The sequence below is a fragment of the Periophthalmus magnuspinnatus genome, chromosome 9 (genome assembly GCF_009829125.3).
Source record: "Periophthalmus magnuspinnatus isolate fPerMag1 chromosome 9, fPerMag1.2.pri, whole genome shotgun sequence".
NCBI classification, from domain to species: domain Eukaryota; kingdom Metazoa; phylum Chordata; class Actinopteri; order Gobiiformes; family Gobiidae; genus Periophthalmus; species Periophthalmus magnuspinnatus.
The window spans coordinates 2,304,799-2,324,351 of record NC_047134.1 but is presented as its reverse complement, the minus strand read 5'-3'; the positions used below and the strand labels follow the sequence as shown (position 1 = coordinate 2,324,351).

The 19,553-nt window shown below is 42.2% G+C and overlaps 1 protein-coding gene across 1 annotated transcript in view; it reads left to right on the top strand.

Annotated features, from left to right (window-relative positions):
• The first annotated feature begins 3,951 nt into the window (after window positions 1–3,951).
• LOC129456533 (antigen WC1.1-like) overlaps window positions 3,952–19,553 on the top strand; it is an 87,751-nt gene continuing 72,149 nt past the window's right edge. The window contains exons 1-5 of the mRNA XM_055224305.1: window positions 3,952–3,966; window positions 6,386–6,664; window positions 6,866–7,165; window positions 7,682–7,813; window positions 9,153–9,220. Coding sequence (XP_055080280.1) covers window positions 3,954–3,966; window positions 6,386–6,664; window positions 6,866–7,165; window positions 7,682–7,813; window positions 9,153–9,220 — 792 coding nt within the window. The 5' untranslated portion in view covers window positions 3,952–3,953. The remainder of the gene's footprint in view (window positions 3,967–6,385; window positions 6,665–6,865; window positions 7,166–7,681; window positions 7,814–9,152; window positions 9,221–19,553) is intronic.

Genomic DNA, 19,553 nt, shown 5'->3' with positions numbered 1-19,553 from the left:
CAGGACTAAAACAGTACTAAAACAGGACTAAAGCAGGACTAAAACAGGACTAAAAGAAGGACTAAAACAGGACTAAAAGAAGGACAAAAACAGGACAAAAACAGGACTAAAGAAGGACTAAAAGAAGGACTAAAACAGGACTAAAAGAAGGACTAAAAGAAGGACTAAAAGAGGACTAAAACAGGACTAAAACAGGACTAAATCAGGACTAAAACAGGACTAAAGCAGGACTAAAACAGTACTAAAACAGGACTAAAGCAGGACTAAAACAGGACTAAAACAGGACTAAAAGAAGGCCTAAAACAGGACTAAAAGAAGGACTAAAAGAAGGACTAAAAGAAGGACTAAAAGAGGACTAAAACAGGACTAAAAGAGGACTAAAACAGGACTAAAACAGGACTAAAACAGTACTAAAACAGGACTAAAGCAGGACTAAAACAGGACTAAAAGAAGGACTAAAACGGGACTAAAACGGGACTAAAACAGGACTAAAACAGGACTAAAACAGGACTAAAACAGGAATAAAGCAGGACTAAAACAGGACTAAAGAAGGATTAAAAGAAGGACTAAAACAGGACTAAAAAAGGACTAAAAGAAGGACTAAAAGAAGGACTAAAACAGGTCTAAAACAGGACTAAAACAGGACTAAAGCAGGACTACAACAGTACTAAAACAGGACTAACAGAAGGACTAAAACAGGACTAAAAGAAGGACTAAAAGAAGGACTAAAAGAGGACTAAAACAGGTCTAAAGCAGGACTAAAACAGGACTAAAGCAGGACTAAAACAGGACTAAAACAGGACAAAAACAGGACTAAAGAAGGACTAAAAGAAGGACTAAAACAGGACTAAAAGAAGGACTAAAAGAAGGACTAAAAGAGGACTAAAACAGGACTAAAACAGGACTAAAGCAGGACTACAACAGGACTAAAACAGGGCTAAAACAGGACTAAAAGAAGGACTAAAACAGGACTAAAAGAAGGACTAAAAGAAGGACTAAAAGAGGACTAAAACAGGACTAAAAGAGGACTAAAACAGGACTAAAACAGGACTAAAACGGGACAAAAGCGGGACTACAACAGGACTAAAACAGGACTAAAACAGGACTAAAAGAAGGACTAAAACAGGACTAAAAGAAGGACTAAAAGAAGGACTAAAAGAGGACTAAAACAGGACTAAAAGAGGACTAAAACAGGACTAAAACGGGACTAAAACAGGAGTAAAACGGGACTAAAGCGGGACTAAAGCGGGACTAAAACGGGACTAAAGCGGGACTAAAGCGGGACTAAAGCGGGACTAAAGCAGGACTAAAATGGGACTAAAACAGGACAAAAACAGGACTAAAACAGGACTAAAGAAGAACTAAAACGGGACTAAAACAGGACTAAAAAGGGACTAAATTAGGACTAAAGCAGGACTAAAACAGGACTAAAACAGGACTAAAACAGGACTAAAGCAGGACTAAAGCAGGACTAAAACAGGACTAAAACAGGACTAAAAGAAGGACTAAAACAGGACTAAAGCAGGACTAAGACAGGAGTAAAACGGGACTAAAGCGGGACTAAAGCGGGACTAAAACGGGACTAAAGCGGGACTAAAACGGGACTAAAGCGGGACTAAATCGGGACTAAAATGGGACTAAAACAGGACAAAAACAGGACTAAAACAGGACTAAAGAAGGAATAAAAGAAGGACTAAAACAGGACTAAAAAGGAATAAAAGAAGGACTAAAAGAAGGACTAAAACAGGTCTAAAACAGGACTAAAACAGGACTAAAACAAGACTAAAGCAGGATTAAAACAGGACTAAAAGAAGGACTAAAACAGGACTAAAAGAAGGACTAAAAGAAGGACTAAAAGAGGACTAAAACAGGTCTAAAACAGGACTAAAACAGGACTAAAGCAGGACTAAAACAGGACTAAAACAGGACTAAAACAGGACAAAAACAGGACTAAAGAAGGACTAAAAGAAGGACTAAAAGAAGGACTAAAACAGGACTAAAACAGGACTAAAGCAGGACTAAAACAGGACTAAAAGAAGGACTAAAAGAAGGACTAAAAGAGGACTAAAACAGGACTAAAAGAGGACCAAAACAGGACTAAAACAGGACTAAAACAGGACTAAAGCAGGACTAAAACAGGAGTAAAACGGGACTAAAGCAGGACTAAAACGGGACTAAAGCGGGACTAAAGCAGGACTAAAATGGGACTAAAACAGGACAAAAACAGGACTAAAACAGGACTAAAGCAGGACTAAAACAGGACTAAACCAGAAGTAAAATGGGACTAAAGCTGGACTAAAGCGGCACTAAAACGAGACTAAAGCGGGACTAAAGCAGGACTAAAACAGGACTAAAGCAGGACTAAAGCAGGACTAAAACAGGACTAAACGAAGACTAAATCAGGACTAAAACCGGACTAAAGCAGGACTAAAGCAGGACTAAAGCAGGACTAAAACAGGACTAAAGCAGGACTAAAGCAGGACTAAAACATGACTAAAACAGCACTAAAGCAGGACTAAAGCAGGACTAAAACAGGACTAAAGCAGGTCTAAAACAGAACTAAAGCAGGACTAAAACAGGACTAAAACTTAGTCAGATCTTGAGTCTATTTGATGTGTGTTCCTTGTGCTGAACCCTGGGCACATTCACACAGACCAGGCTGAAGGAGCAGATGGAGCTGTCATAGTGAACACACTGCTCCAATACACTTTATGGTTTAGCTGCAGTCTGTTTGATGATGTTTATATTTATTTGTCCGTTTGCTTTTGGTCCCACACTGAAGCTACTTCAGTCCGAGGGAACTGGCTCATGTGTGTCTGAGACTCTGTCTCAGCACTTGTCAAAATAAATGTACATTTGATTCATATTAAAGTGTTTCTAAACTCAAACAGCCTGATCGGACACAGTGAGCTTCCTGTTTCCATCACATTCATGAAACCAGCCTGTTGCTTTAATGAGCCCAACCACCGCCATTTTGTGTGAAGCTCTGTGTCATGTGACCAACAACTGCCATTGTGTGACATGACTTTTGTGTGTGCAGGGCTCATGGCAGAAGACAACAGCTCAGGTAAAGACACTCACACACCAGGATAACCACTCTGCCACAGTAACATAGAGAGAACATGCACACTCCACTCAGATCAGGAGTCTAACCCACAACCTCCTGGTGAGAGGGAGCACACAGGATAACCACTCTGCCACAGTGTCTGTGTAATCCCTCAGTCGTCCAGGTGGGATCCAAAAACTCTATTGTGTCACAGGACAAACATTTTAGAGTGACATTTGGCGTCTCATCCCAGCGTCTTCTTCATTTTGGTCAGATTACTTCTTCAGTTATGTTTTATTCTGACTTTAAAAATGAGGAAATAGACAGGACTGTCCTCCTTCCATCTCCTGACAGTCTTTTCACTACAAACTGAATCAAAACAGATTATTCCTAAAATCTCAGAGCCCCTTCGGACCAAAGTAGACCCGCTGGAGGGCCAAGTTTGGCCCGGGGCCACTCTTTGGACACCCCTGCTCTAAAACTTTTGTCCAGTTGACAAAACTGAATTTTCGTTTGACTCTGGGCGGAACCTTACTGCTCAGGTAAAAGGGCGGGGCTTCACTGCTCAGGTAAAGGGGCGGGCCTCACTCTGTCTCTTGTCTGTTCAGGTCTCAGGCTGGTGGGAGGGGCCAGTCGCTGTGCTGGGACTGTGGAGCTGAGACACAGAGGAGAGTGGAGACGGGTGGGGCCCGATGCACTCTGGGTCCTGGAGCACACATCTGCTGTGTGCAGAGACCTGGACTGTGGCTCTGCTATTTATGGAGAAAAGAGAGAGGATTTTCCACAGAGTCCAGTGTGGGACGTCTCGTCTGTCTGTGTGAAGGAGAAGATAAAGAAGAAGAAGAAGTCTCCAGTGGGAGACTGTGTTGTTGGTTCATCCTCCTCTTCCTCTTACTTGGGTGTGGAGATGAAATGTTCAGGTAAAAGTCTGATCTCACATTTTTATGTTTCTCAGATGTTTTTTTTTCTATTGTTTCATTACACACAAAAATACACACATGTGCACAGACACACATATATATACACAAATACACAAACACACACATTTATACACATACACATTCAGATGCACACAAATACACTTACACAAAAACACTTAGACAACACACAGAAAGACACACTCACACATGCATACACACACAGACAACACACCTACAAATAAACAAACACACATATACAGACACACACACACACACATATATACAAACACACACAAAAACACACACACAAATAAACAAACACACATATACAGACACACACATATATATACACACACACATACACACCCCTACACACACAGACAACACACACATACGAACACGTACACACACTGACACACAAACAAACAAAAAACACACATACACGGGCACAAACACAAAAAATACAGAGAGATTCAATGTGTTTAATAACAAGTGAACCAGGACTAAACCAGAACTAAACCAGGACTAAAACAGGACTAAACCAGGACTAAACCAGAACTAAACCAGGACTAAAACAGGACTAAACTAGGATTAAACCAGGACTAAACCAGAACTAAACCAGGACTAAACCAGGACTAAACCAGAACTAAACCAAGGACTAAACCGGGATTAAACCAGGACTAAACCAGAACTAAACCGGGACTAAGCCAGAACTAAACCAGGACTAAACCAGGATTAAACCAGGACTAAACCAGAACTAAACCGGGACTAAACCAGAACTAAACCAGGACTAAACCAGGATTAAACCAGGACTAAACCAGGACTAAACCAGAACTAAACCAGGACTAAACCAGGACTGAACCAGGACTAAACCAGGACTAAACCAGAACTAAACCAGGACTAAACCAGGACTGAACCAGGACTAAACCAGGACTAAACCAGGACTGAACCAGGACTAAACCAGGACTAAAACAGGACTAAAACAGGACTAAACTAGGATTAAACCAGGACTAAACCAGAACTAAACCAGGACTAAACCAGGACTAAACCAGAACTAAACCAAGGACTAAACCAGGATTAAACCAGGACTAAACCAGAACTAAACCGGGAATAAGCCAGAACTAAACCAGGACTAAACCAGGATCAAACCAGGACTAAACCAGAACTAAACCGGGACTAAACCAGAACTAAACCAGGACTAAACCAGGATTAAACCAGGACTAAACCAGGACTAAACCAGAACTAAACCAGGACTAAACCAGGACTGAACCAGGACTAAACCAGGACTAAACCAGGACTGAACCAGGACTAAACCAGGACTAAACCAGAACTAAACCAGGACTAAACCAGGACTGAACCAGGACTAAACCAGGACTAAACCAGGACTGAACCAGGACTAAACCAGGACTAAACCAGAACTAAACCAGGACTGAACCAGGACTGAACCAGGACTAAACTAGGACTAAACCAGGACTGAACCAGGACTAAACCAGAACTAAACCAGGACTAAACCAGGACTAAACCAGGAATGAACCAGGCCTAAACCAGGACTGAACAAGGACTAAACCAGAACTAAACCAGGGCTAAACCAGGACTAAACCAGGATTAAACCAGGACTGAACCAGGACTAAACCAGAACTAAACCAGGACTAAACCAGGACTAATCCAGGACTGAACCAGAACTAAACGAGGACTAAACCAGAACTAAACCAGGACTAAACCAGGACTAAACCAGGACTAAACCGGAACTAAACCGGGACTAAACCAGGATTAAACCAGGACTAAACCAGAACTAAACCGGGACTAAACCAGAACTAAACCAGGACTAAACCAGGATTAAACCAGGTCTAAACCAGAACTAAACCGGGACTAAACCAGAACTAAACCAGGACTAAACCAGGATTAAACCAGGACTAAACCAGAACTAAACCAGGACTAAACCAGAACTAAACCAGAACTAAACCAGGACTAAACCAGGACTGAACCAGGACTGAAACAGGACTAAACCAGAACTAAACCAGGACTAAACCAGGACTAAACCAGGAATGAACCAGGCCTAAACCAGGACTGAACAAGGACTAAACCAGAACTAAACCAGGGCTAAACCAGGACTAAACCAGGATTAAACCAGGACTGAACCAGGACTAAACCAGAACTAAACCAGGACTAAACCAGGACTAAACCAGGACTGCCCCAAAACTAAACCAGGACTAAACCAGGACTAAACCAGGACAAAACCGGGACTAAACCGGGACTAAACCAGGACTAAACCAGGACTGAACCAGGACAGAACCAGGACTGAACCAGGACTGAACCCGGACTAAGACAGGACTGAACCTGGTCTGAACCAGGACTGAACCAGGACTAAACCAAAATCCTATTGGCTCAGAGTGATGATGTCACACATGTGTGTCCACAGACTCGGTGCGTCTGGTCTCGGGGCCCAGTCTGTGCTCAGGATCAGTGCAGATCTGGGACCAGTCCTGGACCTGGGTCTGTGAAGGGGCCTTGGACCAGCAGGGGGCAGAGGTGCTGTGCAGGGAGCTGGGCTGTGGGGCTCCTTCTCTCCTCCAGGGGGCGCTCTCTCCTCTGAAGCAGAAGTTCCAGTGTGAGGGCCATGAGTCTGCTCTGATGGACTGTCCCCGCTCCGGCTCAGAGACCTGCTCCTCTGGAGCCGCTGTCAACCTCACCTGCTCAGGTAAAGGGGCGGGGCCTCACTACTCATTTAAAGGGGCGGGGCTTCACTGCTCAGGTAAAGGGGCGGGGCTTCACTGCTCAGGCAAAGGGGCGGGGCTTCACTGCTCAGGCAAAGGGGCGGGGCTTCACTGCTCAGGTAAAGGGGCGGGGCTTCACTGCTCAGGCAAAGGGGCGGGGCTCACTCTGTCTCTTGTCTGTTCAGAGCCGCTCAGGCTGGTGGGAGGGGCCAGTCGCTGTGCTGGGACTGTGGAGGTGAGACACAGAGGAGAGTGGAGACGGGTGGTGTCCTATGGACCCTGGTCCCTGGAGGACATAGCTGCTGTGTGCAGAGACCTGGACTGTGGCTCTGCTGTTTTTGGAAAAATGAGAAAGGATTTTCCACAGAGTCCAGTGTGGAGGGTCAATTCTGACTGTGTGAAGAAGAAGAAGACGTCTGCAGTGAAAGAATGTGTCGTTGGTTCATCCTCTTCCTCTTCCTCGGGTCTGGATTTTAATTGTTCAGGTAAAAGTCTAATCTCACATTTTTATGTTTCTCAGATGTTTTTTTTCTAGTGTCTCTCATCACAAACACACACATACACACACACACACACACACACATACACACACACATACTCACATACATACACGTACACACACAAACACACACACTGACATACACAAAAATACACACATAAACTCTACTCTATAAAACTCTATGTAACTCTATGGGAGACTTAATATTTTTAAATAAATGTCCAAACTTCTGCTCCACAAATGTTGATCCTTCTCATTATTAGTTTGAGTTTGGCTCCTCAAACTGTCACATTAATCTTATGGTTTAAAGTCGTTTCATCTGAGCACGATCACGTCTTTGAGCTTGAATAATGGCTCCACTTTATGAAGATATTGGGAAAAAATCATTTGACTTTTGTTTATTTAAACTGACAGAGAAGACGAGGAACTTAGGGCCAGTTTTATAAAAAAATAAAAATAAAAAAAAGCCTAATATCTCACTGCATGTTCTCTCTCACTCCAGATCCTCCCTCTCCTCCTCCCTCCTCTCCCTCTGTGTGGATGCTGTGGCTAGTGCGCCCTCTGCTGGTGTCCAGTCCGTACGCCGTGTGCACTGTGCTGCTGGTGCTGATCTACAGGGGGCAGCGTCGCACAGGTAACCCCACAGTCTGAGATGTTCTGACCTAAACTAAAGAATGAACCCACACCAGGTCCTCCAGGTCCTCCAAGCGCTGGGACAACAGCCTTTTTGGTGCAGTTTTTGGATCTCCACTGAGGGGAGGAGCCTGTGTTCTGCTCACATCATCTACATTTATCAGGGAATAGAAACACATTTGTCACCATGGGGATTCTTGCACGTTTTTTGGCAACTTTTCTCTGACACTTTTGAGGCACAAACAGTGAACAGCTCCCCCAGAGTGTGACGTATCCTCTACTATCAGCCAATAGCACATCTGGAAATATTCTCGTGCTGACTCAAGCCCCGCCCACCTGCTCTTCAGCTTTTGGTTCTGGTTGAGTGAAATATATTGTACTTATATATGTAATTCTCCTCCCTGGATGTTAAACTTTGTTAGACAGACACACTGGGCCCAGCGCCTCATCTTAAAGACACATGACACTACAACATATTTACATCTTTATTTTACATTTCACTCATCGTTACTGTTATGATGCTCTAACCTCCATTTTACACTAGAGCAGCCGTCAGAAACCAGCATCTATCAGAGGCTAACACACAGGCTAACGCACAGGCTAACACACATGCTAACACACAGGCTAACACACATGCTAACACACAGGCTAACACACAGGTTAACACACAGGCTAACACACAGGCTAACACACAGGCTAAGACACAGGCTAACACACAGGCTAACGCACAGGCTAATGCAGAGGCTAACACACAGGCTAACACACAGGCTAATAGACAGGCTGACACACAGGCTAAGACACAGGCTAACGCACAGGCTAACACACAGGCTAACACACAGTCTAACGCACAGGCTAACACACAGGCTAATGCACAGGCTAAAGCACAGGCTAACACACAGGCTAAGAACAGGTTAATGCACAGGCTAACACATAGGCTAACACACGGGCTAAGACACAGGCTAACGCACGGGCTAACACACAGTCTAACACACAGGCTAAATCAAAGGCTAACACACGGGATAACACACAGGTTAATGCAGAGGCTAAATCAAAGGCTAACACACAGGCTAACACACAGGCTAACGCACAGGCTAATGCACAGGCTAACACACAGGCTAACACATTTTGAATTTGTAAGTACAGAGCAGGGGGCGGGGATAGGGGGTAGGTGAAAACAGACTCTACTGAGCACTCAAGCCTCAGTTGCTGGATAAAAGAGGTATTACACAGACACAGGTTTCAGGTCACTGGGGGGCAGTGTGGAGCAGAGAGGGGCTGTGGGAGGGCATCTGAACACAACCCCAGTTTGGGCTAATTGTTTGTCTTGACTCCGCCCACAGGAAGTGCACATGTCGTTTCCATGGAGACGGGCCAGCAGGAGGAGGAGTATGATGACATCGCCGCTGAGGTCACCACCGAGCACAGCTTCTGAGCCAATCACAGCTCTGCTTTCATCTTTCAAATGAGTCTGACATTTCAGTTAAAACAAAAAAATATATATGTGAATAAAATATAGTGTTAAGATTCACTTTATTTGTAATGATTTAAATGTCCTGCATCTGCTTGTTTCCACATATTTTAATAAAATGTGACTTATGAGCCACTCTTGAGTTCTGTCTATATCTAATTATAAAGCCTTTTATTACCCAATAATCAGGAAGTGCATTGTTCGCATGCTAACTCGCCTGCTCTCAAGTAGGGATGGGATGATATTAAAATGTAGACTTACGATTATTGTGGCCAAATTAATCACAATTACAATCACAATCTGCTGCAGGAAAGTATTCCAAATGTGAAATCTGCTCCATCACTTTTTTGCCTTTCTTTTGTTGTTTTCATGCATAATAAACTCCTGACAGCACCAACTTTGTTACTCAGGGCTAAACAAACGTGTTAGCTTCTGATTAACACCAGTGTTGGCCAATAAGGTGGGGGTTGCGGGTTACTGGAGCCCCAGACAGTGAATCAGTGCTACAGATGACTGGAAGTTTACTTCTCTCCCCCTTGTAGAATCAACCATTTACATTACACAAGTTTAGTGATGTTTTCCCCTTACAGCCAATGAGCAGTGGAACATGACGATGTATGATATGGTTTTCCGTAAATACGTGTGCGGAAAAGAAGCTGGATGGATGCAGAGATCTGCGTATTGGGTACATAATTTTACACACTGTTGTTTTGCAGCAGTTTTGCGTTCTAAACATGACAAAACATGTTTGCACAAATTAAACTAAAGGCATGTCGGACCTGGAGCAGTTTGTGGCAAAGAGTGAAGATTCCACCGTGGACTCAGGAGTAGAGGACCTTATGTTTTGGACTGGATGCTGTTCCTGATCGGTCAGTGTGGTTTATTCTGCTGGTGACATAATTGTAGGTAAAATATATTGTGTGTAATCTTTAGCATGGCTTCTGTGCATGTTTGTGTTTTTCCTTAGACACATGGGGGATGTTGACATGTCAGATGTGCTCATTGGCTGTTGCGGTTGTTGAAGCATCATCATCTTGTGTACATCAACCCGGGCAGTGACAAGACACACAGGGCAGAAGTGCAGGAAGTGACATGTCAAAACTCCAGTGAAATGTTTAAACCACAATATCCCCCTGTGCTTCCAGCAACAAAGAGACTGTTATAATGACTGTCACAGAGAAGACCAGACAAAATCAAGTACATTGTGTTTTCTTTCTGTGTGTACCAGAGTGTTTAAATGCTCAGCAGACAAACTCACAGTGATTCTGACACCTGTGGGTAAAACTATAAGGTGTTACCTTTACAAAGACCTCAAACTTCTGTATTTACTACTGAGGATTTAATAATGGTGATCTTTTTAATTTGGAGAGGTCAGAACAAAGGGACTTTCACCAAAATGACACAAAATTGTAAAGGGTTAAAAACGTGAACATAACTTTTTGTGCGAATATATTTGATAAGTTGTGAGAAGCTTCAACATTTGTGCATCAGATGTTTGGAGATTTCTTTCAAAAACACAAGTGAGTGAGGTGTCAGACCTGACTAAAGCAATGGGGCTAATGTGATCTGTGTTTAACAAACACTCAGAGGGGAAAAGCACTCTCACCGAGCAGACACTGAACACCACTTTTTTTTCCTTTAAACAAAAATACAATGACACAAAACCTATCCAAATGTTTTATGGAGCTGTTACTTAAGTCACAGCACATGAACTTTGTGTCAATACAAATTTAAACAGTATGAGACTTTCTGGGCCAAATAGACCTGTAAATATGTCTTATTACATCAGTCTTAAGATTTTCCAAAACATCTTGCCTACTTTTTGCTAGATTTTTAATTTTTGGTGTAGTTTATACTTTTACTTCCTTGTTCCATAACTGTTACCTAGCAACCACAAAGTAAACAAGGATTAAACAGGCTCTGTGCACAGCAGGACGCTAGCTAGCTCACTGTATCTCAAAGCTAACAATAAAAACAAGACTACCCAGTTATTTTATATGTAGAATACTTTGTGTTGTTGTTTTAATATTTATTATGCCTCTGACTTGGGAAAAAAACCTCATAAAGATAAAACTGGACAGGAAGTACTGACGCTAACAGTGAGGTAGAGGGCGTGGTTTTGCACAGAGCCTATTGTCTAAATGACACAATAGTTACGATTATACTAAAACAAATAAATTACATAACCTCTATGCAGTGAAGGTTTAAGGTGTAAGAAAAATGTCTTTCTTGTACCTAAACTGTCTTTGTTTTTTGGATGGACTTTTATGTGTTGATGACGTAACAACTCAGTGCTACTTCCTGTATTTTTGTACTTTTTTCTCAACTTTTCTTCCAAAACTGCCACATAACTGATGTAAAACGCTGATAAATATTTAGCACAGGTTTTATATACAAACTAAGTCAGATTCAGAAACACATGAAACCCTTTAAACTATAGGGATTCTTGTGATGTTAATCCGACTCTACTGGACAGTCCCTGAATGAAAACGTTCTCTGTTTTGTCTCATTCAGAATGAAGTGGATTGTAGTGGACTTTTTGAAGAGCTGGACACAGATGGGGACAGCAGTGTGACCTTCACTCTGCTCATTTATAAATGTTAATCTGGAGAATATATTAAACACATGTTAGATTGTGCTGCTGTTTCTGTTGTTTGAAATGCTTTCATACACCAGTGTGTACACACACACACACACACACAGGGGGCGAGGGGGTTAAGTGTGCTGCCCGAGGACACAACCACAGCATTCACCTGTGGGAGCTGGAATCACAACCAAGGATATTTATGTTGAGAGCTGGACTAGAACCACCAACCTTCAGATCAGAGGATAAACAATCACAAAATAACTCCATGATGAACGCAGTGTCATTATTCGTAGGTTATATAATTGACAATGATGTAGTATAAGGCCTTGTTTTTAGATATATTTATATTTACAAAGGCACACTGTGTAACTTTACAGGTGGAGGGTCTGCCACCCAGTTGTCTCCATGGAGATGTTAATTTATTTCCAGGAAAGTAGGCTTAACCAAAAAGAGGGAGTATTCTGCAAAAATCATTTTTTGTATCTTTCTACCAAGTTATAATGGTGTTTCCTCATCAAAAACACGTCTGAAGAGGTTTTATGTGTCATCCATGCACGTTTGAGTAATCTAGAGATCTCTCCAGGGCCCTATTTAAACCCTCCTCACATTTAGCTGTAAGATCCTGTCCAAAGCTCTGCCCACAAGCCTACATCACCCATGTACGAGGCTCCGCCCACAAGCCTACATCACCCATGCTCCACACGATAATCCTCCATAAATAAACAAAAACATGACACAAACTGTGCACTATGACAAACCTGATGTGATGTGCAGTAGTTTCATTCGTGGGATGCAGCTGATTGTGTTGTGATCGTGCTCTGAAGGGGGAGCGACTTAGCAAACATGTTAATCCGTTGTTTTGTGTGAGGACTGATCTAAATATGTCCTGTGTTAGAGTTAATAGTTGTTCAGTAACAGCAGCTCCTTCACACAATGATGTCACCAACAGGATGAATGGAGGAGGATCCTGTTCGTGACGCCATTCTGACATTTTACTCAGTTCTAACACGACTTCAGACTGAACACAACAGAACAGCAGGTTTCAGAACATTCTAAAGGACAAGGGCTTCACAGAGATGGACATGAGCACAGGGGCAAACAACTATTCAAAACTATATACTGTGTCTTTTCAGTGGTCAAAAGTCCTCAAAATGGCTCCTGTATTAATAAAGTGAAACAATAATGTCCCATTGAGAGGGGCACATGTAAAATGGACATGGACACATATATTGGACTCATGGACTTTGTCTCTAACTGATCAGGTACAACATTTGTGTATTTGTCTTTTGAATAATCCTTTTAAGACAGAACATGTGAAAGAAACAGCAGTTCTAGTACTGATGGTTTTCACACTTTAGAATGTGAAGATCTTATACTCTTAGATTTAAGCTCAAATGTTCAGATATTATTTAATGAAGATATGATTTGTTATTTCAGAACAGTAGGACAGTGTGAAAACACATGATAATGACTCTGTGACAGCCACACCCTCTGCAGCTACAGGCCTTTACCTGTGAACACTGTGACCTTTGACCTCACACACCACACATTTTTACTACACTATTATTTCAAACACACATTTTGTCTGAGTTAATCTTCAGTTTTTTACACTTTATTTTTGCATTAACATTTTCATTTTTTCACATTTTTAGGAACTTTTTCTAAAATAAATATTGTTTTATCTTTTTAGTCACCTCTTCACTCTCCCGTTTTTGTTCTACTGCTGCTTCTACATCTTGACCTGCCATCGCCCTAAACATTTGCATTTGACCCAGAGTGAACGGTGCTCTCCACTCCGCTCTCCGGTCTCTGCTTTCTTGCGCCACAGCGTTCACGTACTCCGCACACTCTGGGTCTGGTGCTGCTCCCTCCATACGCCGTTGAGTAGCTTTTTGTTAGCAAATCTTTTTTGTTTGGCCTGGTTGGTCCGGACGTCTTGTTTTCGTAGGGAAAGTTTATGGGTTGTGTTTTTTGGTAGGGTAAGGACAGCGGTGCGCTGGCTGCTCCTACGGCTCTGTATAGGGTTGGCCTGTCCAGTGCGTCGTCCTTATTTTATGTTGGCCGGCTCACCATGGTCCCTTTCCTTTGTTTTTTGTTTCTTTTTGGTTGGGCACGGGGTTTTGGGCAAGGTTTTGTTTTTTATCCGTCTTTTCATTTTTGACAGAAACTGAAACAACATGAAAATAAACACCTGTTTGAACACTTATCCTTGTTTCCTGTGTCCTTCCATAAATATATTTGATTCCCTTGGGTCGTAACAACCACCGACTTCCACAAACATCTGAAATAATAAAACAATATATGGAAGATCTGGGCCTTGGCGATGGCGGCTACAAAAGTCCAAGAGTGCTCCTTCCGCCCCGTCACAAATCACACACACGTAGAGACTTTTTATCATCAGTGATTCAATTTGATCAAATATTTACAACACACCCCATCCTCATTAGTGATCACGCCCCAGTAACATTTACATGGAACCAGATTCTTCCACAGCGAAAGAATAAAACATCCACCAGAGGGCGCTTTAATACTTCCCTTCTCAATGATCCAACACGTCACCTGTAGAAATGAATAACATATTTAAAGTCTTTTATATTAAATGATACGCTTCAGAAACACCCCGGAACAATCAAATATAAATCCATTCCTGAACAACACTGAACTTCCAAAAATCACAGAGGAACAACAGGAAAATCTAGAATCATCAATAACAGATTCAGAGCTTCAATCTGCCCTGAAATCAACAGCAAACAATGAAGCACCTGGACCAGACCCTGCTGAGTTCTACAAACACTTCTGGACCATTCTCCACTTTTTCAAAGACTCATACTTGAAATAAAAGAAAAATCAAAATGACCAAACCACATGAACACTGCACTAATTTCCCTCCTTAAACCAAGACTCAACTTTGCCATCCAGTTATCGCCTGTTTCTCTTATTAATGTGGACTTAAAAATAGTTTCTGAAGCAGTGTTTTTGTCCAATCAGAAGGATAAGGAGACACAGTGGTGTAGACCGTAGTAATTAGTACATGTGGTCTTTTATCAACCTTTGTTCAACTTGGAGAAGTCGACCGGAGCCACACCAAACAAACTAAACCATGAACTCATATAAAACCATAACAAGTTTGAGTCTTATCCTGTTTTCAGTCACAAATAAAAGACAAAAGTTCAAACACAAACTGTGTGCTGTAAGAATCCCTCTAGTTTAACCTGAGACAGGTCAGAATTCTCAGGTGGAGTTCTCTGTGTGACTGACTGCAGATGTGTGGACCTGGTTTATGGTTCATGTCTCTGTCGTTACTAAATGGCTGATTTGTAATGAGTCTCAAAAGAACTGTGCTGCCCCCTTCTGGAGCACAAATGTTCTGCAGTGGTAAAAATGAGGTTGTGGTGATTTTAATGTGATAATTCATAATGTGTTTGCAGTGTCACTTTGCACCTCTAGATGGCAGCGTGCTCTTCCTCTTCATCCCTTTGGAACAGACAAAAGATTGTTCCTCTTGGTCTTCTTCATTTTGTTGGTAAACTGGTGAACTTTGAATGGCTAGGACTAAACCAGGTCTAAACTAGGTCTAAACCAAGACTAAAGCAGGACTAAACCAGCACTACACCAGAACTAAACTAGACCTAAACCAGGACTGAACCAGGACAAAACCAGGTCTAAACTAGGTCTAAACCAGGACTAAAGCAGGACTGAACCAGGACTAAAGCAGGACTAAAGCAGGACTAAACCAGGACTAAACCAGGTCTAAACCCGGCTTAAACCAAGACTAAAGCAGAACTACACCAGCACTACACCAGAACTAAACTAGACCTAAACCAGGACTGAACCAGGACAAAACCAGGACTAAACCAGGACTAAACCAGGACTAAAACAGGACTGAACCAGGACTAAACCAGAACTAAACCAGACCTAAACCAGGACTAAACCAGGACTAAACCAGGACTAAAACAGGACTAAAACAGGATTAAACCAGGACTGAACCAGGACTGAACCAGGACTAAACCAGGACTAAAGCAGGACTAAACCAGGACTAAAACAGGACTAAAGCAGGACTAAAGCAGGACTAAAGCAGGACTAAAACAGGACTAAAGCAGGACTAAAGCAGGACTAAAACAGGACTAAACCAGGACTAAACCAGGACTCTGGCGTGTCCATTTGCAGACACAGTTCAAATGTGTAGACCCAGAGCCCACTCAAGACTAAGGGACAGAGGGGGGCTCATCCAGGACAGGGATCATCCCGGTGAGGGAAGGGGAGGATCTGGTCAGTTATCACCGGGCAGTCAGCGGGAGGGCATCTGAAACAGTTGACAGGGTACAACTTGTGAACAGCAATGAAGAGATTCCAGGTGAAGTGCAGTAGAATGTTCTATTTCACGTTCCAACCTTGTTAATAACTTCTTATGTCATTTTATCTTCAGATGGTGTTAATAAGTCATTATCTAATCTGTGGAGTGTGCTCTTTGTGACCCAGGTCTTTATAAATCAGATCTAATTCAAAGACTTCTGTTTACTGTTTGTTTGATGGAACGTCATTTTATGTTTTTGTAATTTCTTCTCAAAGGGAACATTTCATTGTACAGTTGTATTTCATACATTTTTAGCTCTTTTGGCATTTGGAAGTGTCTTTATGACAAAATGACATGAGATGAACCATGTGAGCAGTGGGCGGGGCTAAACAGTATGATGTCATTCTGTAGGACTCTGGACCGAGCATGGATCGTAGGCCATGTCTCAATTCGCCAAATGCACCGATTGAAGGTACCTTTCGAAGTACTCCTCATAGTATAGTTTGAAGGTTCCAGATGAGAATGTGTCCTCCTCAGTGTAGCCTCCATCTTGCTGAAATGGGACAGGCCCACACCACGGACCGCACACCGCTGTCTTTGAGCGTACGATATGTAGCTTACGTTACGCCTACTAACTGTGACGGCTGGTGACTAATTAGATATACGCCGTTGATGCATGAGCAAAGATGTAAAATGGACATTAAATTAATGATATTTTTATTTTCATTGTTCATAATTTAATAGAAGAGTCAAGGTGTCATTGTTGCGTTCAGTTCTTTTTAGATTGAATGAAGTAAATAATTAATGTCTTCTGTGGAATATCAGTAGATAAATCTAAGGTTCCAGGTGATTGTTTTCCCATTTGTAGCTACTTCATAACTTTAACCAAATATACCTTCTTAATACGCTATAACAGACACAGAGGTAACAATATAATTTTTACATTCATAGTTTATAACCAGGTTATAAACCATCGTCCACAGGGTCACTGGGGAGGTGGTGGCGTCACAAAATCATCCATCTCCCTACCAATGATGACTTTGAGGCAGTGACCCTTGGGTTTGCACGGCTGGCGAGGCACAGGGCCTTTAGGAGAGCAGCTGGGGCAATAGATGGCTGCCATGTAAGAATCAGGCCACCCAGTGGCCCTGAAGGTCAGAGCTACAGAAACAGGAAACTGTTTCCCAGTATCATCCTTCAGGCTGTGACCATCAGGGCCGCTTCATAGACACCTACGTGGGGTGGCCTGGTTCTGTTCATGATGCCAGAGTGCTTCGATACAGTCCTCTGTACCAGAGAGCGTACTCTCTGATTGGTTGACGCTGCGCAGCGAACGCCAAAAAGTTCCGCTTTTGATGTGCGCCTTGAGCGTCCAGGCGTCATACGCACTGCGTCAACGCCAGATTCAGGCCACTCTGACACTTGAAGACACACTGCAAAAACGCGCCACAAAACAGATGTACCAAAGTTCAGAAATAAATCAATGAATGAGTCGAGAAGAAAGTATGAAGAAATAATTTAAAGTAATTAGCAACTCTCCAATCTGTCCAATAGGGGGAGTTGGTACACAGGAAGGATTTATAAAATAGAGGGTGAGGAACCAGATGTTCCACTCACGAGCAGTGTTGGGCATCTTACTTCAAAAATGTAATTAGTTATAGTTACAAGTTACTTCTCCCAAAAAGTAACTGAGTTAGTAACTCAGTTACTTTTTGGGAGAAGTAACTAGTTATGAGGCAAAGTAACTACTCCGTGTTACTTTACTCCATGTTACTTATTATGTTAAAACAATAAAAACACAACAGATGTGAACCTTTAACATTTATTTTACTTTAACAGACTGTAATTATTTTGCATTTAATTCCAAGTAAATTATAGAATTTATCAAAAATAAAAAAATATAAAACATTTCATTTGAAGTGCAAATAAATCAACATGTCAAAGAATTTCAGTCAACTGTACTTCAAGTATTTTGTTCATTAAAATAAACAGTAACAATAAAGTGCTTTCATTAAAATACTGAAAAGATTCATTACCATGTTTTGCAAAACTAAGGCATTCAAATGTAAATCATGTAAAATAAGACAAAACCTTTAACCTTCTCTGGCCACACACTGTGATTCTCTGTCCAGTATTCAAATATTAATCACCTCTGATCTGAGCCTGTTCCTCTTTGGAGAGAACACAGTCACGTTTCTGATCAAAACACAACTCGCACCTAATCTGCTGTGAATGCCCGTGTGGACAGGACATCATTTCCCATCATGCATTACGCGTTTGTAGTCCATGCAGGCGGCCGCAGTCGGTGGAGAGCTATTGCGCTCAAAAACTTCCCGTTACCGGCGCATACGTCAGAGCAAGTCGGTGGCATCTTGGACACAAAACTAACCGGCATGCACCGCGCACCGATCGACGGCGTCGTATCTGCGCCCGCCTCATCTCAAACAAACCTTTTATCTCTGAGACTCTGATGAAGAGCAGAGTGAAATCAATTAAAAGTAACGCGCCACATTTTATTGTCAGTAACGGTAACTGCGTTACGACGCTGGGAAAAGTAATTAGTTAGATTACTCTGTTACTGAAAAAGTAAAGCAGTTAGTAACACCGTTATAGTTTAACGCCGTTACTCCCAACACTTCTCACGAGTCTCACGAGTCCCCCCATGAGAAAGTAATCCCAAATGTAACCTCAAAACCCCAAAAGGAGAAGGTCAGAGCTGTGTATTTAAACCACAAAACCTCCCCAAAGCTTTTCACGAGCTCCTCAGAGCAACAAACGGCAAATGAACGAACACTGATGGACCACTGGAGCGGGACTTGGTTTGGAGCCTGAGTCTAGACCAGGTTGTACTCCTTCAGGTTGAGCTGCAGGATGGTGTCTTTGACCGCGGCGAACACAAAGCGGATGTTTTCGGTGTATGTGGCGCAGGTGAAGTGGGAGTAGATGATTTTGTCACTGTCTGGGTTTAGGTCCACAAACATCTTCAGGATAAACTCCTGCGCAGCCTGGGCGTCTGAGGGCCTGAAGAGGAACAACATTGAAGTGCACAAGTCAGGGTTTCATGGCTTTGGAACTGTCATTTATACATCATTTTATAGAGTTTTACATCAGTTAAATGGAAAAGGAAGCAGCTCTAAAAATGAATCTGTTGAATGAATCCAAGACATTAATACACAAAATCCCAAAATGTAGGCTCATTTTGTGAGTTTTAACTTGTATTTAAGAAACTGAAGGCGTTGTCAATTATTAAAAACATAAATATGTACTGAGATAATGTCACTATAGTAGAACTTAACAGCCACATCACATCACAGTCTTTTCACATTTCACTGAACAACTCAAACAAACTCTCCTCGCTTTTCAACACAGAGCATAGACCCAGTTTATGAGTC